This window comes from Lepidothrix coronata, unplaced genomic scaffold (genome assembly GCF_001604755.1).
Source record: "Lepidothrix coronata isolate B3197 unplaced genomic scaffold, Lepidothrix_coronata-1.0 Scaffold44, whole genome shotgun sequence".
Taxonomy (NCBI): Eukaryota; Metazoa; Chordata; class Aves; order Passeriformes; family Pipridae; genus Lepidothrix; species Lepidothrix coronata.
In genome coordinates, this window is record NW_016690224.1 from 2,995,435 (window position 1) to 3,015,488 (window position 20,054).

At 45.2% G+C, this 20,054-nt stretch overlaps 1 protein-coding gene across 2 annotated transcripts; it reads right to left on the reverse strand.

Annotated features, from left to right (window-relative positions):
• Positions 1-1,768: 1,768 nt before the first annotated feature.
• On the reverse strand, positions 1,769-19,804 carry PITPNB (phosphatidylinositol transfer protein beta). Of its 2 annotated transcripts, XM_017814385.1 has the most exons (12): positions 19,718-19,804; positions 18,806-18,836; positions 17,850-17,995; positions 16,786-16,877; positions 16,204-16,211; positions 15,016-15,090; positions 13,774-13,857; positions 7,640-7,717; positions 7,024-7,134; positions 6,396-6,518; positions 3,294-3,378; positions 1,769-2,443 (listed from the first exon to the last, which is right to left on the reverse strand). In XM_017814385.1, exons 1-11 carry the CDS (start codon positions 19,735-19,737, stop codon positions 3,331-3,333), a joined length of 816 nt encoding a protein of 271 aa, XP_017669874.1. In that variant the 5' UTR covers positions 19,738-19,804; the 3' UTR covers positions 1,769-2,443; positions 3,294-3,330. The 2 variants fall into 2 exon arrangements, with proteins under 2 accessions (XP_017669874.1, XP_017669873.1); XM_017814384.1 differs by lacking the exon at positions 3,294-3,378.
• Between the last annotated feature and the right edge of the window lie 250 nt (positions 19,805-20,054).

Here is a 20,054-nt window from a genome sequence, read left to right on the forward strand (position 1 = left end):
TCTATTGCAGTGAGTAAGTATCACGTTTACATATCCATTATGACAAAACTACGTTGCACTTCCATTGCTTCCTGTTGGTTTGCCATCTGGAAGCTAAAGAAGCTGGTAGTAAAGAAAGGATTCAATTCTGCATTTACCAAAGGAGCCGTACAAGTCTCCATTTGCAGCAGGTGATTGCACAACCTGAGCAGGCAGAACCCCAGAGTGGAGCTGGCCCATCCCAGAGGGCAGGGCTGTGCTGAGCAGAGAGCAGGAATGGGACCAGCCAGGAGGGACACCCAGACCCCCATCAGCACCCCCAGTGCCCGTGGGAGGCACCTCCCACCTGCAGCCCCCTCCTGCCGCCTCATCCCACCTCTGCCAGCCCAGCCTGTTACGGTGGCAGTTCGGGAGCATCGAGGTTCCAGGCATGTGCAATGCTCAGCTGGAACTCCCAAACCAAACCCAGCCCCAGAGCAGCCCCGAGTGTGGCCTTTGGGCACTCCCACCCCTCTGCACAGCTCAGGGACCCCAGACACCAGCTCGGGAACAAACTGTGAGTGCCAATGCCTGAGACAAGAGACAAGTTTTATGATCAAATTTATTTAATTAAATTTCATTGCCTGCTTTACCGTGAGTCGCACCAGAGACTGCCAAAGGAAACTAAACATTGTACATTCACTACAAGGTTCTCTCAAATTTTCACAACTAGTCCAAATCCATGGAAGTCACAGGGTCCCTTTCCCACCAGCTGTGTTACAACACATTAACGACGGTGGGACACGAACTCCAGCACCGAGGAGATCTGAGCCCTTGGGTTCCAGGTGTGCAGCCCTCTTGGGAACGTGCACTTCACATCCATGACCTGTGTGTGTGTGTGCCGTGTCTCTGTGTGTATTTACCAATCCCACCTCCTGGTGGTACAGGACAAATAGCCACTTAACTGCTAACCCAGAAAGGAACAAAACCACATTTCTCTGTGGGACCTGGAGGGTGGGCGGGTGCGATGGCGCAGGCGAAGCACCAGCGCTGGGCAGGCGCGGCGGTGCTGGCACGTGCAGCACCAGGACAAGGTGCGTGGCCCACCTGGCCCACCCTGCCAGAGCAGGAACATTTTGTCACTGAGAGTAACGGAAATCAGATCCCTCCTTTTGTGAGCAAAGCAGGTCCAAAATGGTTCCAATGCACCTGGCTGTGTGTCAGAATACGAGGATGGGAGCGCATGCAAGGCTTGCCCTGCTGACGACGCTGGGAGGAAACCAGGCATTAATAGAACTTTACCTAACTAGTGCTTTTAAAATACTTCGTCTCCAATCCAGCAAGCATTTGGATAATATCCCTCTGTTATATGCTGTGAATAGTTCCTTAAACACACTGAAGACCTTTTCCCTATGGAGTTTGCTACAGGAGGGATGTGTCACTCCAGGGGCTCTTGTGCATCAGCCCCTCACAAACAGCATAGAAACACATCAGGGCTACGACTGAAACTTTCATCATATCTGAAAGTCTACATCTCCCAAAGTGTATTTTCAACATGAAAAGAGCTAAAATCACAATTATATTCCATTGCTGTATGTGAAATCCAGACCATTTGCATGGCTTCCAAAGGGAAGCTCTGGAAAACAGTCACTGCCCAGGCAGGAGTGCTCCTGGAGAGAAGGGCTGTCCCCCTCCTCACTGCCTGGACTGAGATACACTGGAAATGCTCTACTGGTATTGTCAGAGTACTTGTCTAAAAAGCAGCTTCTGGAAAATTCCAAGTTGCAATTACTTTATAAATCACAAGCCATTTTTCCTTAATCTTGCCAATTTTAATGAAGAAAAACCATTAGCATTTCAATGTACAAAAGTCCAATAAAACAAGATTTTTTTTTTCTTTTAAATCAGTGAGTGGGTAACGTTTGGGTTAAACTTATTCAGCAGTAAAAGTCTTCCAATTTCCACTAATAGAAATTTTTTTCTGATTTGACTATAGGATAATGACAATCCAGAAATAAATAGCTATAAATACATTCATTGTTCCTATTCCAAAACTCATCACATAGGGAAGACATAAAACTGAAATTAACTTGTTTGAGAGTGTTTCTTTACAATGAGAGATGGGTGAGTTAGAGCAGAATGACTCGGACAGGAGAAAAAAAAAACAAACAAGTAGGGCAGAAATTGGTCCAGTATTGACATTCATGAACATACCAGTTAGCAAAATTCATCCTTTAAATGACACTACTCAGTTGATTTTTATTTGCTTGGGGTATACATAATGAAAGCAGTTTCCTTGGAATCTTTGCTAGGACAGGTATAGCACCCAGAGACACTGTAACCACCCCTTCCGTCTGCATGTGCGTGTATAGTTATATACAGAGTCATGCACCCACACACACATCCGAGATCCGGCATCGGCATCCGCCCGTCGTCACTCATCATTGGCAGCGCTCGTTCCTCTCACTTGGCCTTGGTTACGCAGCTGTGGAGAGAGAAAACACAAATTCCACATGAGCACCTTCCTCAGACAGGGAGTTCCAAACAGGCAGGGAAATTATCTCCAGGGAAAGCCAGGGCGGGGTTGTCGGAACACCACCGGGACTGAGCAAGTCACACCAAAGCAATGCTGGCTCCTGAGGGAATCTCAGTTGGAGCTGTCCTCGGGTGGGAGCTGCCCCCGTCGCTGGGGAGCTCACACGGATCAGTGGGATTTGGCACCGTTGGGCTGGGATTCCCAGCAGTGTTACAACAGTGCCTGTGTGGAACAGCAGCACCAAAGTGCTGGGCATAAGCACCAAGAGCCTGTAACTCCTGGAGAACCTGCTCCTGCAGAAATGGTTTAGTGTCTATAAATAATGGGTGGAACTGGATTTCAAGAACTGGAAGTGGTTGGAAAGTGACACTCCACAGGTTCCCTAAGTGATGTGGACCAAGGCCACAGATCACTCTGCTCCTGTGCATGCAGCAAAGCGATGCCGACGTGTCCAATTGGTGCCCAGAAGGACAGGGGCGCGTGCCAGGGCCCAGTGCCATTGCCGTGGCAGCAGCAGGCCCCACACCTCAGGTGTCTGCACTGGGTAAGCATCAGGCACCAGGGCAGGTGGCCAACACTGCAGGAATTCTGTCCTGGCCTGAGCACCTGCAGCAGTGCCTGTCTGGTGTGCCCTGGGCACCACGGGTCAGTCCCACCTGCTGATCACCACACCAGTATCGAGCAGGAGCAAGGCAACATCACACATGTTATGTGGATTATTAGAATGACTTCTGCCAGCAATTCCCATCCATCAGAACATTAATCCCTCTTCTCCTTTTCCATCCAGCAGTTGACTTACACAGCTTGCTTTGCCTCAGAACCTACAGAGAACTCCTCTAGACGTCCGCAGCCAAAGTGCCTCGAACGGAACCCTTCTTACGCATCTGAAGTGAAATAAAATGTGAGCTCCACACACAGAACCTGTCGTGCCATGGTTAGTACGAGAGAAGGAATGATCTACAGAGCCAGGACTGCTTCTCCCTGGCCACGGCCAGGACCAGCTACAGCTCAGGGGTTTTGGACAGAGGGTATATAGTATTTCTTTTTGGCAAGATCTGGGAACCAGACAGCAGCTGTAAACAACGCTGCTTGAATTTTTACTGGCCCACGATGCTCCAGCATGGAGCCACTGCCCAGGATATCCAGTGTGCCATCTCTACCCTCTCAAAGACATGAGGGAGGTTGGTCAGAGGGCTTTGGCTGGGCCAGGTGCTTTCCTACTCTGCACTGAAGAGCTGATGTGTGTTTCATGGAGCGGAGGTGCTTCTCATCTCCAGGAGCCAGAGACAGAAACAAGCAAGTGAGAGATAAAGAAAAACAGTGAGAAAAAGATGGGCTGGAAGAACACTGATGAGGACTCAGAGAGTAACAGAAAAGTAACAAAAGAGAGATCCTGACTATAAAAATTGACTGAAGATGACACACAGGAGCAACAAAAGAACTGGAATGTGCACAGAATCCAGAGAAAGATCAACTCGGAGCAGGAGGAAGAAAGAGTGTTCATGAGAAGTAGAAGAGCACCAGGAAGCCATGTGGGAAAGAACATGCACTGCCAGCCCTGCTTTGTGCCTGGTTTGGCTTTCAGCCACACAGAAGTGCAGACCTGTCCATGCCCGACTGCTCTGCAGGGAGCACAGAGGTATCTGTCACACTGAGCACCTCATCCCTCACTTCTCAGAGGTCCTGGCCATAACACATACTTTGTGGTGTACTGGGGATGTAATGGCAGTTACTGGTGAGCACAATGGATGGAGTAGTTGAATATGAAACAATATGACATTATTTGGGAAAAAGCTAGCATTCAGATTATTTGGCAGTCATAGTTTTGCCTTTATGATGTTCTCCAATAATGCACTTCACCACAAACCCCTTGAAATTGCATCATTTATAGGTGTTTGTAGATACCCCTCTTGTAACAGCAGAGAAAACCCTGAAACGGTAGGTCCCCACTCCTCTCACATTTCACAATACACACAGAAATCTGGGTTAGTGTAACATCAACACATTTGGAAAAAAAAGGCTTTTTCAACAGCACACAAGTTAAGTTCCTGATGCCAATATCTTACATAAGAAGCTATTTGCAAAAAACTATTTGCCTTGCTTTGCAAAATGAGAAAATATTAAATAAGTACATTTGATATTTAAGAAAGAGGATAAATGTTACACCCAGAGACTTGTGAACTGGGTTTGGCTTAAGGTAAGAACTAAAAAAATATTTAAAAGCTACTTACCAGTGATAAATGTGAAACAACTTTCTCTACAAGAAGACAAACATCCACAGACACACAGAGGAACAATTTCCTCACGCACACAGGTGTGTCAGGCTGTGCTGCCTCTCTCCAGCACACCCCTGCTGAGCACCCCTCACTGCCACTGCCCTTGCTCAGGAAACTGGATAAAGTCTTTTTCACTTCAAATGAAGAACTATGGGTGTGCAAAAGGGGACCCTTCTGGCAAAAATCAGTCTACAGAGGAAAGTGGTTATGCTTCCTCCTTCACAGACACCTGGGAACACTGGCTCTAGGAACAGGATCAGGCATAAAGTAGAATTCAAGAAGAAATCCCCGTGATTTGAGAGAACACCTGCCAAAAATACCCAAATGCCCATGAGAGCACATAAGGTCTGCATGAGTGAGTGAAGACCAGTCTTGTCCAAAGCTTATTCCAGGGCTGCCAATGCAGCCAAACCCTCCAGATTATGGGAGAAGAACGTTTGGTGTTTCCATCTCAGCACATCTACCTATGGCTGCGCAGGACCCCAAAGAAACACTTCTTCCAAACCCAGGAAACACCCCTACACAATACAGGCTGTTCCACAGAGTTCTGAAAGTCCCCAGAGAGCACGAGAGGGGATGGAGGAGCTGCAGTTGGTTTGGTACCAACAGCACAGAGGTGCCAGGCACAGAGCACAGAACGCGCTGCAGGGCCCTGCCCACAGCTGGGCTGAACCTCGGGCAACATGGTTAGAGAGTCTGGAATGAGTCAAGCCACACAAAAAGCAAGTTGTAGCTGAAGACACATTGTGTTTTGGAAGAACCAAGACAGTGGAAGGGCAGTGGCAACCTGACTGGGTTTGGGGTATAAAGCAGTTGCCAAAATGGGATGAAATACAACTGCACATACAAAGACTGCAAAGGACCTGCAAATTGCCATCAGGATTTTACATGGGAAAGGTTCATGCCAAAGGTTATGGTCTGGAAAGACACTACAGAAGACAGCTTCCTTCCCAGCCTGTTTTGGTGGTCCACCTCTGAAAGGAAAGAGCAGTGACAAATCCCTACGTCCGAGCTTCCTCCCAGACATCAGCCCACGTCAGGATATAGAGATTTGGTCCTCACAGCCACTAAAGCAGGAAAACTGACACCATCTCAGTTAATTTTAGTGACTTCCTTTTTGGAAGTAAAATTTTAGTTTGCTGTGCTAATTAGGACTGGAACAGCTGACATGTGACACAAACTTGCTTGAAAACATGTTTGAAGAGGAAAAAAAGATCAGATCTAGTGATAACTAGAAATGAAACACAGCAAGACACGTGATGGAACAGTGGCAGCTCTGACTTCTAATCAACAAGCAGCTAAAAGGCCCTGGATGGGACTTTGTGCAATGGGTGTGGTGCCACGAACACAGAGGTGGTCAGGGCAGGCATTCTGGGTTTAATGACACCAGAGATATTTACCTTACAGCCACTTCCAGCTTGCCAGCACAGACTGCATAAGCCTGAAGCACATGGGGCTGCACAGGAGGATCACCAAAGGGGCCACAATGTTCATCAGCAATTGCCCAAACACACACACACACACACACACACAGGCACAGACACAACACAACTTGTCTCAGTTTCCAAACAGACAAATCTACAGGTAGAAGCACCCACATCTAAGCCTTAAAAAAGCTTTCTTACCGCTTCCAGCTCCCTCTGGGTTTCATCCTCCATTCTCCTAATGTCCTCCATAGTCAGTTCAATCCACCTGTCAATCCAACAGAACAGCTGGCGATGGAAGTTGGTAAATATCCTTTTTTCTTGCTTTAAAAAGATAAACAAGCATTAGATCATTGGCCTAGGACTTGCCAAAGGCTGGTGAAGTGACTGCACCTGCTCAGTCTGAAGAGTTACAATCTTCAGGCTCGTGCTGTTTCACACTGGTACAGGTTCAGCCCCTTCACACCCCTGGATCCAATTAAAATTCACCTCATTTCAAACATGCTTTAGCATGGAAAAAATGAACAAATTTCACTATCAAAAAAAAAGTTTCAAGAAAGTTCAGCAATTCACATTACTTGAAAATGATGAAGAATCCTTTTAAAATCTGTTTTAGCTCCAAGGTGGCAGCTGACAAACCAGAACAAGGACTTCCCGAAGACTTTGCTTTTTTCCCCTTAGAGAGTTGTTCTGGTACCACCCATTTGTAGGAGACCAAGACACAAATGGTTGGACTGGCTGGGAGAATGGACAGGAAACTGCATTGCTGTTTATGCTCAACCCCCACATTAACACAGTCCCCTCTACCCCACAAGGCAGAAGCACTCACCTTTTGTATAAAGTTTTCAACTTTGTTCTGCAGTCCCCACCACTTGAATTTGATGGTCACCAACTTGTAAGCACACATTTTGGGACACTCCTCATCAGTTGCTAGCTCTTTCTATTTGGGGACAATGGGAAAGAAGTTTTAAACTTTTAAAAATTTACTTTAATTATTAGAAATTATAATTCTAATTAGTGTATTAGAATTATAGATACTATAATTTATAGGAAACGAATGGAATTTGACTATGTTATAAGAATAATAAAATATTATTCTAAGTGTTATTACAGAGAAACTACATTCTAATCAGTAACTAGGGGCTGGTCCTGACAGACTGCCTGTGATTCACCCCAGAGCACAGCATGGGGCTGCTCAGATCTCTGGTGTGGCACACACAGTCCCTTCCCTCCTGGGATGGTGTGCACATGGATTCTGATGGCTGGCAGGGGCAAGGGGTACTGGCAAGCTGTGTGCTGCTCTTGGGATGTCACTGGGGTCCATGGAGGATGTGCTGGGCCATGGGAAATTTTTTCCTGAATTGGAGTTGAGCACGGTTCTGAAGGAACCATGAACTCTGTTTTTCTGCTGATAAAGACTTCATAAGGCTTTATGTTCCCAGTACCTTCCAATTTGGCCCCAGAGGTCCTCTCTTCGTCTTAACTGACTGGAATAATGCAGGATCTTCATCAGCTTTGTAGTCCTGTAACATAAAACACCCTTATAGTAAGAAAACTCCACCAGATTAAATATCCCACTGCATTAAGCCTCTGCCCACGACTGCCAAAGTGATTCCCTGAGTGCTGTGGAGCAGGATGGGTGGAGCACAGCTGCCAGGCTGACTCTGGCTCATCACACTGCTCACTCCCTGTGTCCCCTGTGGTGCTCCTGACCTGCTACACCACGACAGCTCTCCAGGGCTGCTCTAGGCCAGAGCTGCCCTGTGCTTGCACGTTGTGCCATCAGCACTGTCCCACCGGGTCTGTGACCTCTGAGGGGAGGAGAAAGCAGGGATTCAGAAATGAGGTTTATACAGTGTATGAAAAACATCCACCCAAGATTACCACTACATCCATGCAACTCAGGAGAACTGTAACAATTTAAGTTGCTTCAAAGCAGAGCAAATGCTTGGTGGGTGCTACAGAAAAGGCCAAGAAAGTTTAGCAGAGTTTAAGGTCTCATTTTTAAATACAGTTTCAACGAGGACAAGACCTGCAGATCATGGAGAGAAAGAAACACCTCCAAGAGAAGCAGCTCCTGGATGCTGAAGACCATGTGAACCACACCAGTTTTCAGCTCCAGATTCTTCCATCAGCACAAAGGAACAAAGGCTACTTCCAGACTGAAATTCCAAATCCACAGAGCAAGGCTACACAAGTTAGCTGTTATTGCTTTCACAACCATTCTGACATTTAAATCACCTTTTGCAAGCAGACAGAACCAGAAAATCCAGGAGGTCCTCTCAGAGGAATCCAACTTCACTTACAGAAAATCAGCTGTTACACTTTCTTCTCCCCATTTTTCTCTCACTGTTCCAGTTCTTTTAACGTACCTACTTACAATGTGTATTAAAACAAGCTGAAGAAACCTTTCAATAGATTTTTCCAGCCATTCTGTAATTAATATATCTAGAAAGCATTACTAGCTATTCAAACTTCCATATGGAGCGTTCAAACATATACAATTAAAATTTAGGAACTGAACAAATATTTCCTAGAAGAAGCCAAGCGAGTCAAGACATTCCAATCACATTGCTAATCAATGTTTTATGAACTTCCACAAACCAGGAGCTCCCTCTAGTTCTCCCTCTTAACTGAAACAACGTGTTTTATTTGAAGAGCACACATTTGAGCCAGCCAGCATCAGCAGGGGCTGCCACAGTGCTCCCCAACCCTTCACCTGCCCCAGGGCACGGCCCGAGGAACCGGCACAGCAACACTGAAATTCAGCAACACTTAAACATTTAAAGCCCACTCGAATTACTGTAATTGCAGAAAGACTAACAGACATATTTGTCACCTGAATTTCAGTAAACCCCACTGAGTTATGATTGCACTGCAGTAAAGCACACGTCCTTTTCACAGACATCAAAAAGAGCAGATACACAGCAGCACACGATATCCAGCCCTGCCTCAGCTCCTGCTGCAGTGAGCCCAGCACTCAGCTGGAGTCACTGGCTGTGTCCAAGACTGGCTCCTCTGGGAGCCCAGCCGGGAGCCAGGGAGCCACACAGCTCACAGGACTTGACACCAGCTGCAGACTTCTCATCTCATGAGTTACTTCCAAATACTGTGGGAGAGGACAGCTGCAACCCACTGGAATCCTCAGGTTCTGCGTGTCCTGGAGGCTCAACGTGATACACTTTTTTTTAAACAATCCTTGGGTGGAAAAAGAGGCATTTTCTTTACACATAAATCACCCATAGGAAATCTATGCAAATACTAGAGCAGAGTGTTTTTATAGAAATATATTGAATGTTTTAAATTACTGGTCATGATTGCCTTTTAAAAATTTCACTCAACCACTGGATGGAAGACATGGAAAAGGATCAAGCTATAGTAATAACAATAGATAAACAATTTTGCTCTAGATAACTAATTGCTGGCACAACTATTGCTGCTGTTTTGGGGCAGTGATGTGCTAAACAGAAATACAAGAATCCACATCTTAGTGCCAGTTTTGTAAATAAAAACAGATACTGCATTGAGATAACCCTGAATTTATTTTCACTGTGTGAATACCCTACCAAGGCAGAGCTTACACTACAGTGGTGTGGGGCATGTGGCATTTAAACTCACCTACATGTGCAACCTTGATCTGCCTGGTTGATGTTGTGGGATGATTTGTCTGGATACTCCAGGGACACCCAAGCCCACACAATGCTGTTACCTGCCATCCTACCTCCCACTGCACAGGGACACTGGTAAAAAGCAACCGTGCTCTTGCATTTGGGACCCACAAATAAATAACCAGAGCTGGAAACACTGGGGAACAAAATGTTATCTAGGAATAAAATGTAGGAGTGAAAACAAAAGTTCAAAGAAATTAGATGAATCATGGTAAAGTTTTCTATGCTAGAGACAGAAGCTTTGAATCAAGACCTTTCAGAACTCAGTTAACCCAAATCCTGTTAAGGACAGACAAAACCCTGTATAGACTAAAGCCTAGATGGACAGGAGAGCATTGTAGGAACTCTTCTCCACACACAAACCCTACCAGCACGCAGGGAAGAAGACTGGACTAGAGCCAAAGTACAAATAAACAACAGTTCTTTGCAGAGTTTAAGGAAAATATCTGTGCAGCAAGAGCTTAACTCCTGACAACAGCAAGTCCTTCTTAGGAAGAAAAGCAGGCAGCTGCTGGAGCAAATATTACAGCTCAAACCCCCGAAGCCCTCTGGAAAGCCAGACAGGCAAACATCAGCATGCAGCAGCATAACAAGATAGAGGAGCTAAAACTATTTCAAAGAAATACACAAATATAATTTCACAGGCAGTTTCTGCTCAAATTCTCAACATAACATGCATGAATGCAACAATCTACTGAAAAGAATTATTTAGAGAGATCATGAACCATATACAATAAATATTACAACAAACCCAGAACCTGGGCGCTTCTTTACAATTCTCATTCTCAGTTTTTAAATCTGCTCAGAGTGGTAACAGTACTCCTGAGAGCTCACAGTTCACTATCAAGAAGTATAAAAACTGAAAACATATGATTTTAAGAAAACTTTTCAAACCTAACATAAAAGTTATACAAGTCTGGTGCCTGATCTGCAAATCTATGAAAAGCACTTCCTGAACACACAGTGGCATCACACTAACTAGGCAGGTGGACACAAATTCTGGCTTTTCAGCTCAATATTGCATTATTGTTTTAAACGTGAGAACATACTTACTACTGGTGTTACTGAGCAGAAAACTCACACACGGTCCCTGTGGAAGGAAACACCTACCAGCACTTCCCCTCAACATGATCCACAGCTCTGTGGGTGCTCATTCACAGCACAACAGAAGTTTAAAATCAGGTTTATCCAAGTATGTCATATTGCCAAGTCAGATTCCCATGTCTCATAACTGAAACAGTCACCAGCACTTCACTGACGTGCAGCCGTGTGCTTTGGGTAGGCTTGGCTAAATGGCTTTTAATCAAAAATGTCCTGTAGTCATTCCCATCTCCTGAAGAGTCCTGCAGCTACAGCACAGCTATCAGGGAAACCATTCTCTGAAATCACTTTTGAAAGAACGCCAAGGTTCAAATGAGAAATGAAACCAGGCTGGTTATCTCATCACGGATGCACGCGGCGTGCCGCGCTCGGAACGAGAAGTTAAAGGTCTCCAGAAAGGAGGCTGGAAGACACAGAGCTTTATAAACACCCAGGACAGGATGAAAAAGCCTTATTTAGGGATAGAAAACAAAAAGAGGAGAGGGAAACACTAGTAAGCTAAAAGCTACATAGATAGGCTGTTCCATGGGATGTGTCATCATATAATGACTCAAAAGTTTCAAGACTAATAACATGTAGTTTTTAGGTGCCTATCACATGATAAATTAAGTCTGAAATGGAAGAGATCCACCCATCAAACTCTTTAACTCAAGAATCTTCTAACACTTCCTTACAGACTACAGAAGAGCATTTCCAGTATATTTCCTCAAACTGTAGAACAAGGGATAGATAGCACACAGAAATCTGAACTCTTAAGGCATGTGTAAAATAATCTAATTAGAGCACAAAATTGTAGTTCTACAACTTTCTTTCAAGTAATACAATGAAGATCCACTGTGACCCAGAACAAGACTTTTAATTTCTTCATTGTACAAACATAGCTATAAATCTGATTTCAATTTGTTTTCACTACACTCTCCTTTCCTACAAATTGTTTCCAAAACCACAGCCTCTTCTGATGTTAATTGAGGGTTCACTTTTGCTTACTCTTTAAAAAGTCTTCCTCTCCTGGGAAGTAATTTTTATATACAAATCACATAAAGTCACATGGACTGGATGCTGGAGATGATTAAGAATGGGCAGGGTTAAATTTTTATCTAAAGAAAGTCACAGATGTCAGCCAAATTATTTTTATACATACTTTAATGAGCATGAGTTAGCATATGCATGCCATTAGTAGCTTAAAGAAATTTACTGTTTTTATATTTATGCCAATTGTGGCTCTGAAACTAAAGTAACTGCTACGCCACAGCAGGGTGGACAAGTTAATTCACTGAACAAAAAGATAAATTTTGAATGTATGAAAACTTTCATCAAAATTGCTAAATCTTAAACGTAGTTCCATTCTTTCAGTCCTACTGTTACCCAAGGTTATACATTTGAGCTGCTTTTCCAGGCAAACAATGTCTGAGAAGATAAATGTACAAATAAAACTTTCTTTTAGCAACACTGACTATTGCTTTTCCCTGAAAAATGGAGCAGGCCAAAAGACCCAACCAGCCACTTAGAATGATAGTTCCCAAACAAGCATCATAGCAAAAAAACCCCCAAAACCATACAAAGCACATGATTTCAGGTATTACCCCACAGAGTAAACTGGTGATTGCTCAAATATCACTGAACAAAGATAAAGGAACAGCAGGAAAAGAACCTCTAGACAAATAGAACACAGGGAAAACAGCTGATGGTTTCATAGGGGACATTTACTTTCCAAGACCAGCAGCCTTCTCTGAAGGCACAAAGCCAGCATGTCAATCAGGGCAATTTTGTTACTATAATGTAGCTGAACTTCAAAAAAAGAATATTCAAGTTCCATGATCTAAAATTGATAAAGATACATCAGCATAAATGGAAAGTCTCTCTCCTGGAGTCCTGAGAAGATAAAGGCTGGAAAATGCAGATTTTCATAACAGAAGAGATTCCAAGTGTAGGACCCAGAGAATTCCTGCTGTCTAATCCCAGAAGGGGCAAACAGGTGAATGGCAGGGGTGCGAGTCTGAAGGTAACTCAGAGTTATCAGCCTGCTAAGAGTCTGAGCACAAAGCCAGGCTTTGGTTAATGAAATCAGGACTTTGCAAAACTGAGTTTCTGGGAGATGAAATGGAGATGAAAATTTGAATCAGGTGGTACAAATTAATCCCAAGTATTCCTACACAAGGATGGGCTACACTGTGAGTTTGAATCTGAAAATACCTGTTCAAAATATTTGCTAAAAGTGGAAATGGTGTTAGAAGTTAACAAAAAGGAAACCGAATGTAGTAACATCAGAAGAGACTTAAGACTTTGGATGAGACCGCTCTGCACTCATAGTTTTGATACTCTGTAGGTCAAATACACAAAATCAAAAAGAGGATAATGTACTAAAAATAGTTCCAAGGCCCTCCTGCAAAGGAGTCCTCTCCCCAGAATGTAGGTTATCCAAGTATTTATTTTCAGAAAATAACAGTGAAACACTATAAAGAATATCTCCTTGCACAAACTCAAGACAATCAAATTTATTGTGGAAACAGTCTCCATATTGGTGCCTACCATTCCCCTACTGTCCAAAAATTATTACACATGGAACAGTCCAGCTGTTACAATTAAACAAACCAGACAACAGCCCCAACAGATCCAGATGTGCTGAAAGCATCAGCACTAAAACCAAGAAAGTAAGGGAGGCACGTAAATGAGTGATTCTGTTTAAGATACTTTTCATGTCTCTGTTGTGTGAAATTCACACCACTTTAGCTTATTCACAATCAACACAAACCACCAGTGCAATCAGCTGCAGGCTGCATCTACATCCCAGTAGCAAAGCATTTACTTACTCCTGGTTCTACTTGAGTTCTATCTGCAATATCAATATGGACAACTTCAACACTCCTCCATGTGTTGGGATCTAAATTGTGCACCTGCAAAAAGAGAAAAAGGAATGATTCCTGGCATGTTACACAGTGGTGCACCTTGTGCAGTACATATGTGTGCCATGGAGTTTTTCAGAATTACATAAAGTTAGCATTCTCCAAACCTACCCTTTTTTCCTCTGCCTTTCTCAAAGGGAATGATTTCCACAGCTACAGTTTAATTCACTCACTAACCAAGTTTAAACCAGCACAAAGCCTTCACTTTTTGTGCATTCAGGAAACCTGGATTTAAAATTAAGCTGTATTCATCTGCCACATTTGTTAGCACTAATGAAATCAAGCTCTAATTAGAGCCATTACCCTCTCCATAATCTGCATGAGCTTTCTGAGCTAGAAAGAAGCCGTACAAGTTCCAAGTGCAAATACGCAGGTTTCAATAACCTGACTGATCTCACAGGCTCCCTGAATCATAGGGCTGCCTTGAATGTGGACCAGGTGAAGTGTGTGGTGTGAGCATGTGTAAAGGTCTCAGGATGAAATCAGCTCCTCACCTGTAGTCTGTCCAACACACCTAAACTTAGTTACAGGAAGCAGAGCCGCCCAAGGAACATTGCCCTTCTGTGCAGCACATCCAGTGCTACAGTTCATCCAAGCACTGGAAACAGACTGGCAACTCTGTGGACTGTTGATAAATGTTTGTCACTACAGATCAAAATTATCCTGAAGTGACCTGTGAACCAAATCAAGTGTCTGGGGAGGAAAATGAGAACATTGCCAGCTGGGATGATTTACAGAGGCAGCTTCAATATGTAAGTACACACTGTACACAGATCAGCTCCAATGGTCTCGTGAAACCTGTTGTAAAACTTGTTTTCAAATAAACTTGTCAGACTAACTATCACTAGCATGTTTAAGGTAAAAGAACATGGAGTAAAAAGAGAACTTACTGAAAAGTTATTTAAATATTTGTGTGAGACTCAAGCATCTGCATTGACCTCAACTTAAAAACCAAAAACCTTCTTTTGTCCTTGGATCTCCTTAGGTGAGACAGCTTGACCACCCTGCAAGGACTTCAATAATGCTTTTCTTGCTTTACTTACTGGTCAGGCATTGACTTTATGCAGTTATTATCCACCATTACCAGGTACAGGATACTTTATTAACTGTACAATTGCACTAAGGCCTAGTATCCAAACCTCAACTCACATTCTCTGTTGTCCCCAAATCTGGTTTATGCCAGGTCTCAATTTTTATGAAGAAGTCATCTTTCATGTATTCATTCTGTAAGAATTAAAAGCAAAAAGCATGAGTCTGATTACACTCCTATGCCTACAGTTTAGAGAAATGGTATCTACATACAAGCCACTACTAAGCCTTGACTAGCAAACCAACCTATTTAATTTACCAGAGAAACAGCCCCTTTACCTACACAAATAGGTACATGATAATCTTAAGCTGGAGCAGTAAGTATGTTTGAGAATTTCAGCTCCAGCTGTGCACACCAACAGAAATAACTCTGCCATTTGCTGTCCTGCTTCCTCAACTCTGAAGTTCTTTACCTCTGTGTTCAAGTAATTTCCAAATTACTAATACTGCAGTTAGATGTTACTGCACAGCACAATAATCATCATAAAGGTCCAGCTATCACTAAACTATACATCTAAAGGCTATCACAGAACCCTGCTGATTCCAGAAGTCACAAAGCACAGACCTGTGTGCACAGGTGTCATGATGAGTCAAGCTCAAGAGTTCAAACTCACTTGTTACTCCTTGTGTTGCATCTACCTGGTAACAGTCTAAACCACATTTGCAAGAGAGCACATAAAGCAGTTTAACATTTAACTTATAAGTGTCCTTAAACAGGCAACTAAAACATATACACAGGGCATTAAATTCTTAATGATGTCCCTTCCATGCATCTTAAAAAAGCAAACCCAAACTCTGAGCTATGCTGATCCATTTAAATTCCCAGTTACCACATATTAACCGAGGCAGGAATTCACTTTACAGCAGTGGCATTTCAGACAGGTAGGGACTGATTTCCATTTCATTGTTCTTCTTGCATTCAAGAGGGTAAAAGCCTCTAATTTGGTGTGGGTTTTGCCCCCCCCCCCTTTTTAGCATTATGTCTTACCAGGTCAGATATTATGCAGCTGTAATGGTAAGTAAAGGCATAAAAGAAGGTGACAAAAATGAAATAATTTCTCTCACAAATTACAGTTTTTTCTAATTATAGCCATATGCAGACAAATAAAGTAACAGGGAGCTCTATGCCAGGAACCCTAGCAAGGCACATATGACAGGCTGGGGCCAGACAACTGTAATGGTAACAACAGACAAAATATTATCTCAAAAAAAACCCAACACGGGACCGGTAGGAATTCAAATACTCACTGTCACAACTGGTCGTTGGGAAACCCGTGCAATGAAAAGGAAAAGGAAACAAAGAGTCATATTAGATACGATTATTTCTGAAAGGTCTCACATATAACTGCTCTGCAGTACAACAAACAGAGTCAGTCTGAACAGCAGCTGTAGGCATCACAGCAGAGCTCAGCAGACTTTGACTTGATGGCCTTAACCTTGGGAGTTCCTTACAGGACACTTCAAACTGTTCAACAGAAACACACACAACTACTCCCAGCCTAACTACTCTTAGGAATTACAAATACTACAATAAAACCCAGCAGTCAGCTCTAACAGACTATGAAAATATAGTGATTCTCACACAGGCTCTGTCCTAGCCCTGAAGGGAATCCCCTCCTCGCCCTCATCCCAGGACACTGGATGCCAGGTCTCTGCAGGCTCCTGGACCTGAGCAGCCCCAGGAGCAGCTCTCCTTTCCAGAGGAGACCCCCCCACATGCCAGAGGAACATCTGAAATGCATCTTCCTCTCGATGGCCCCGCTCTTCTAAACCATTTCAGCCCATCCCTTCACTGAACACTGACAGCAAAACACACAAGCGGAGACCTACTTGTTCTACAGTAGGGATACGCATTCCAGGCTTTCTCGTGGAACACCAGGGAGCCTTCTGGAGCAATCATCCTTACAAAGCCAGGGACTTTACTGGAAAAAACAAACAAGGACAACATTTTAAAAATTCTGCCAGCTGAAATTCCTCATTGGTTTCTTCCACTCCAAGAAGAAAGGCACATTCTACCCAAGCATTTGAAAGGTTATGATGCACATGTAGTGAAATGCACAGGAACTCCAAACCCCTTCCTGATCACAACATAATAAAAGAAAAAAATGGGTAAGGTAATAATAAAGTAAACAAGCGTGAGCTATGTGATTCTGATGAAAGGTGTGCTGTCTTTCCTCTTCCAGAGCAGCAAAGACACCTGCTGAGGGAGAGCACTGGGCAGAGCCCTTCCCTCCAGCTCCTGACCTGCAGCCCAAGTGGAGCCCTGCAGGGTCTGCAACTGTGCCTGAAGAGACCTGCAGCTCTCCAAGAGCAACTGAATTACCACCCCTGACAATAACTGCCCTCTCTAGCCCAACAGAGTGCCCCTGACAGGGACCAAGAATTGGACAGGGTGAAAAAAGTAACAAAATCTGATACAAGAGAAATTTGGTGTTACCCAGAAGAATGCTCAAGGCTGCTGTCCTTAAAGGAGGCAACTTTAAACAAACTCCAGATACACAAGTGCGTAAAGGACAGACAGAGATCAACCTAGGTAAGTGTTCCAGCCTCAGTTTTTCTCCAAGGATGGTGAATAAGTTCCTGGCCTGTTTATTTTAAATTCAAGGAAAAAAACCAGCTGATAATTAAGGCAGGAACCTTATGTCCCACTCATCTTCAACTCCTCTCTGTCTAGAGCAAGCAAACATAATTCCTTCAGCTGTCCCACAATGCTCCATCAAGTATATTTAAAATCCACTGTATTTCACATGTTTTCCTACTCACCAGAGCATTAATGCACAATTCAGCAAATCACAGAGTGGCAGAAAAACACAAGCAAGTGTCCTAGAATGGCAAACAATGGAAGGCTGCCCTCACAACAAACTGACTACAATGTGCATCAATGTTTTCCTCACCTCTTTAAATGGTAGATCTTGTGAGTATATTGTCCCTTCTCACCATCCTCTTCATAAGGCTCATTTTTTAAGACTTGAATGCCTTCCCCTCCTCCTGTTTCATTTTTGCTAGCTTCTGCCACAGAATAAAGTTGCCCAACTTGATACTGAAAAGGTAAGAGAATTCAAATGTCAGCACTGAAGTTGGCCAAAACTTTTAACAGATAAAACAATTTAGCTGTTTCCAGTAAAAATGCAGTAGTACAAACAAAATTATCAGGAAAGTAAAATACACCATATAAAAAAGACATTTAGTAAACTGACAACCTTCTGGCAACACATATCTGCAGCTCACAAGCACCAAGTTTATACCCAGGTTGCTTCATAACAATCCAACACTTTGGCAAACACACAAGTTGTGATGCTTCATTTTCCCCATCCTAAGAATAAAGTGTATTTGTTGTGCTTCATTGCATCAAAGAAACATACATTTTGAGTTTACAGATTTTGAAATGACTGATTTCCAGCTCTAAGCCTCCCCAGTTCATACTTTTAACCAACTAGATGCTGCCCTCCCAGGACCCAGGAAATGCACACTGCAGGACAAGCACAGGAGTGTGTTCAGACCCCCTGTCATGCCTCTCCTTTAAATGCACCTCAGTGCCATTTGAATTGCTGGCTTCACATCCGAGAGGACAATTCCGACTTTTGGCTTTAGGAAAAGGCTTGGAGTCCCTCAGTGCCCGATCAGCAGGAAAGTGCTGCCACAGGGCACAGTGGCACAGGTGGCAGTGGAGGGCTCAGAACCAGCTCAAGGCTCTGTGCTGCATTTGCCTCCTTGTAAATTCCCTGATGGGAAGGAACAGGGCTCACGCCTGTGTCACCCCCCTCTGGCAGGGACAGCACAGGGGACATTTGGACCCCACACAGCCCCCCCACCCCTGAGCCCAAACAAAGCAGGGAGCACCAGGACATACCTCTTGCACTGAGCAAGGTAAAACCACTCGGCTGGAAAAGAGCAAATTCAACAAAACGAATCGTTAGGCTTCATCTGAGATAAAAGACATAAAATGTAACACAGGTATTCAAGAAAATGTCAAAAGGAGCTAATTCAAGTTTTCTCTTTAGAAATGCTCTGTTGACAGGGAGGCTTTGAGTATAATGCAACAAACCCAAGCGAAGTTCAATGCCAAACACGTTACAAAAGGAAAAACAAGGGGTGGAGGATGTTAGAAACCGCAGAAAAGAGCCAGGAAATTTCGGATCTACTTCCAGCTCTGCCATAACTTTGTGTCGTGCTTAATTTGTTTAAGCTTTTGAACCTTTACTACCGCTGAGGTTACAGTTACTGGACGTCGGAGTAATCTAAAGCCAAAGGGTGGGACGGAGGAGCAAACTGGCTGGTGGTTTGCTGGCAGAAACCCCCACGAGAAAGACCTCCCCAGCGGCGTGGAACTCCCGGCGCCGGCAGCTCAGGGAGTTGCGAGCAGGGAAGGGCCCTGGCCCCGCTCCAGGACGGTCGCCGCTGCCACCGAATCTCTTTCTAAGGAAAACGGGGAGAAATCCCGCGGGACGACGCGCTCGCCGCGGCACCGCCGCCTGGGCACGGCGTGGCCCGAGGGGACGGAGGTCCAGGAGACCCCGGAGCGGGGCCGCGGCTCCCGCTCCGCGCAGGGGCCGCCCGGGCCGCGTGCCCGGGTGCGGACCGGCCGGAGCGGGGCCGTGGCGGCGGCCCCGGAGCACGGGCAGGCGGGCGGAGCGGCCCCGCAGCCCGGGGAGAGCGGCGCGGGCGGGGGAGGCCGGACGGGGCAGTGGTGGTGAAAAAGCCCCCCCCGGTGTCCGTCAATGTCCCCCAGAGCCCCCGCACTCCCCCCGCCGCCCCCACTCACAACTCCTTGATCAGCACCATCTTCCCGTCGCTCCGCGCACGCGCCGCTCTCGGGCCAGGCCCCGCCCCCCGCCCCGCGCGGCCAATCGCGCCCGCGCCTCGCCCTCGGGGCGCGCGCGTGCGCCGGCCGCCGCCAATCCGAGGGCGCGCAGCTCCCGCGAGCGCACACCTCACCCGTAAGCGGCCAATCAGAGCGCGTCGCCGGACCGGCTCCGCCCCCGTCCCGCGCGCCTTCGTCGGCCGGCGAGGTGACGTCACGGGCCGGCGCCGCGCGGGGCGGGGCGGGCGCGGCCCCGGGACGGCCCCGCCTCAACGGCGGCGGTTGCGCCGTTTGCCCG

Bases quoted from the DNA above. Each gene is read 5' to 3' on its own strand.
- PITPNB (XM_017814384.1), bottom strand. From the start codon at position 19,737: ATGGTGCTGATCAAGGAGTT. The intron at 13,858-15,015 runs GTGAGTTGAGGT...CTCTTTTTGCAG, and splicing joins ATTTGGGGACAACAGAGAAT to GTGCACAATTTAGATCCCAA. The intron at 7,135-7,639 runs GTACTGGGAACA...GTCCCCAAATAG, and splicing joins CTCTGGGGCCAAATTGGAAG to AAAGAGCTAGCAACTGATGA.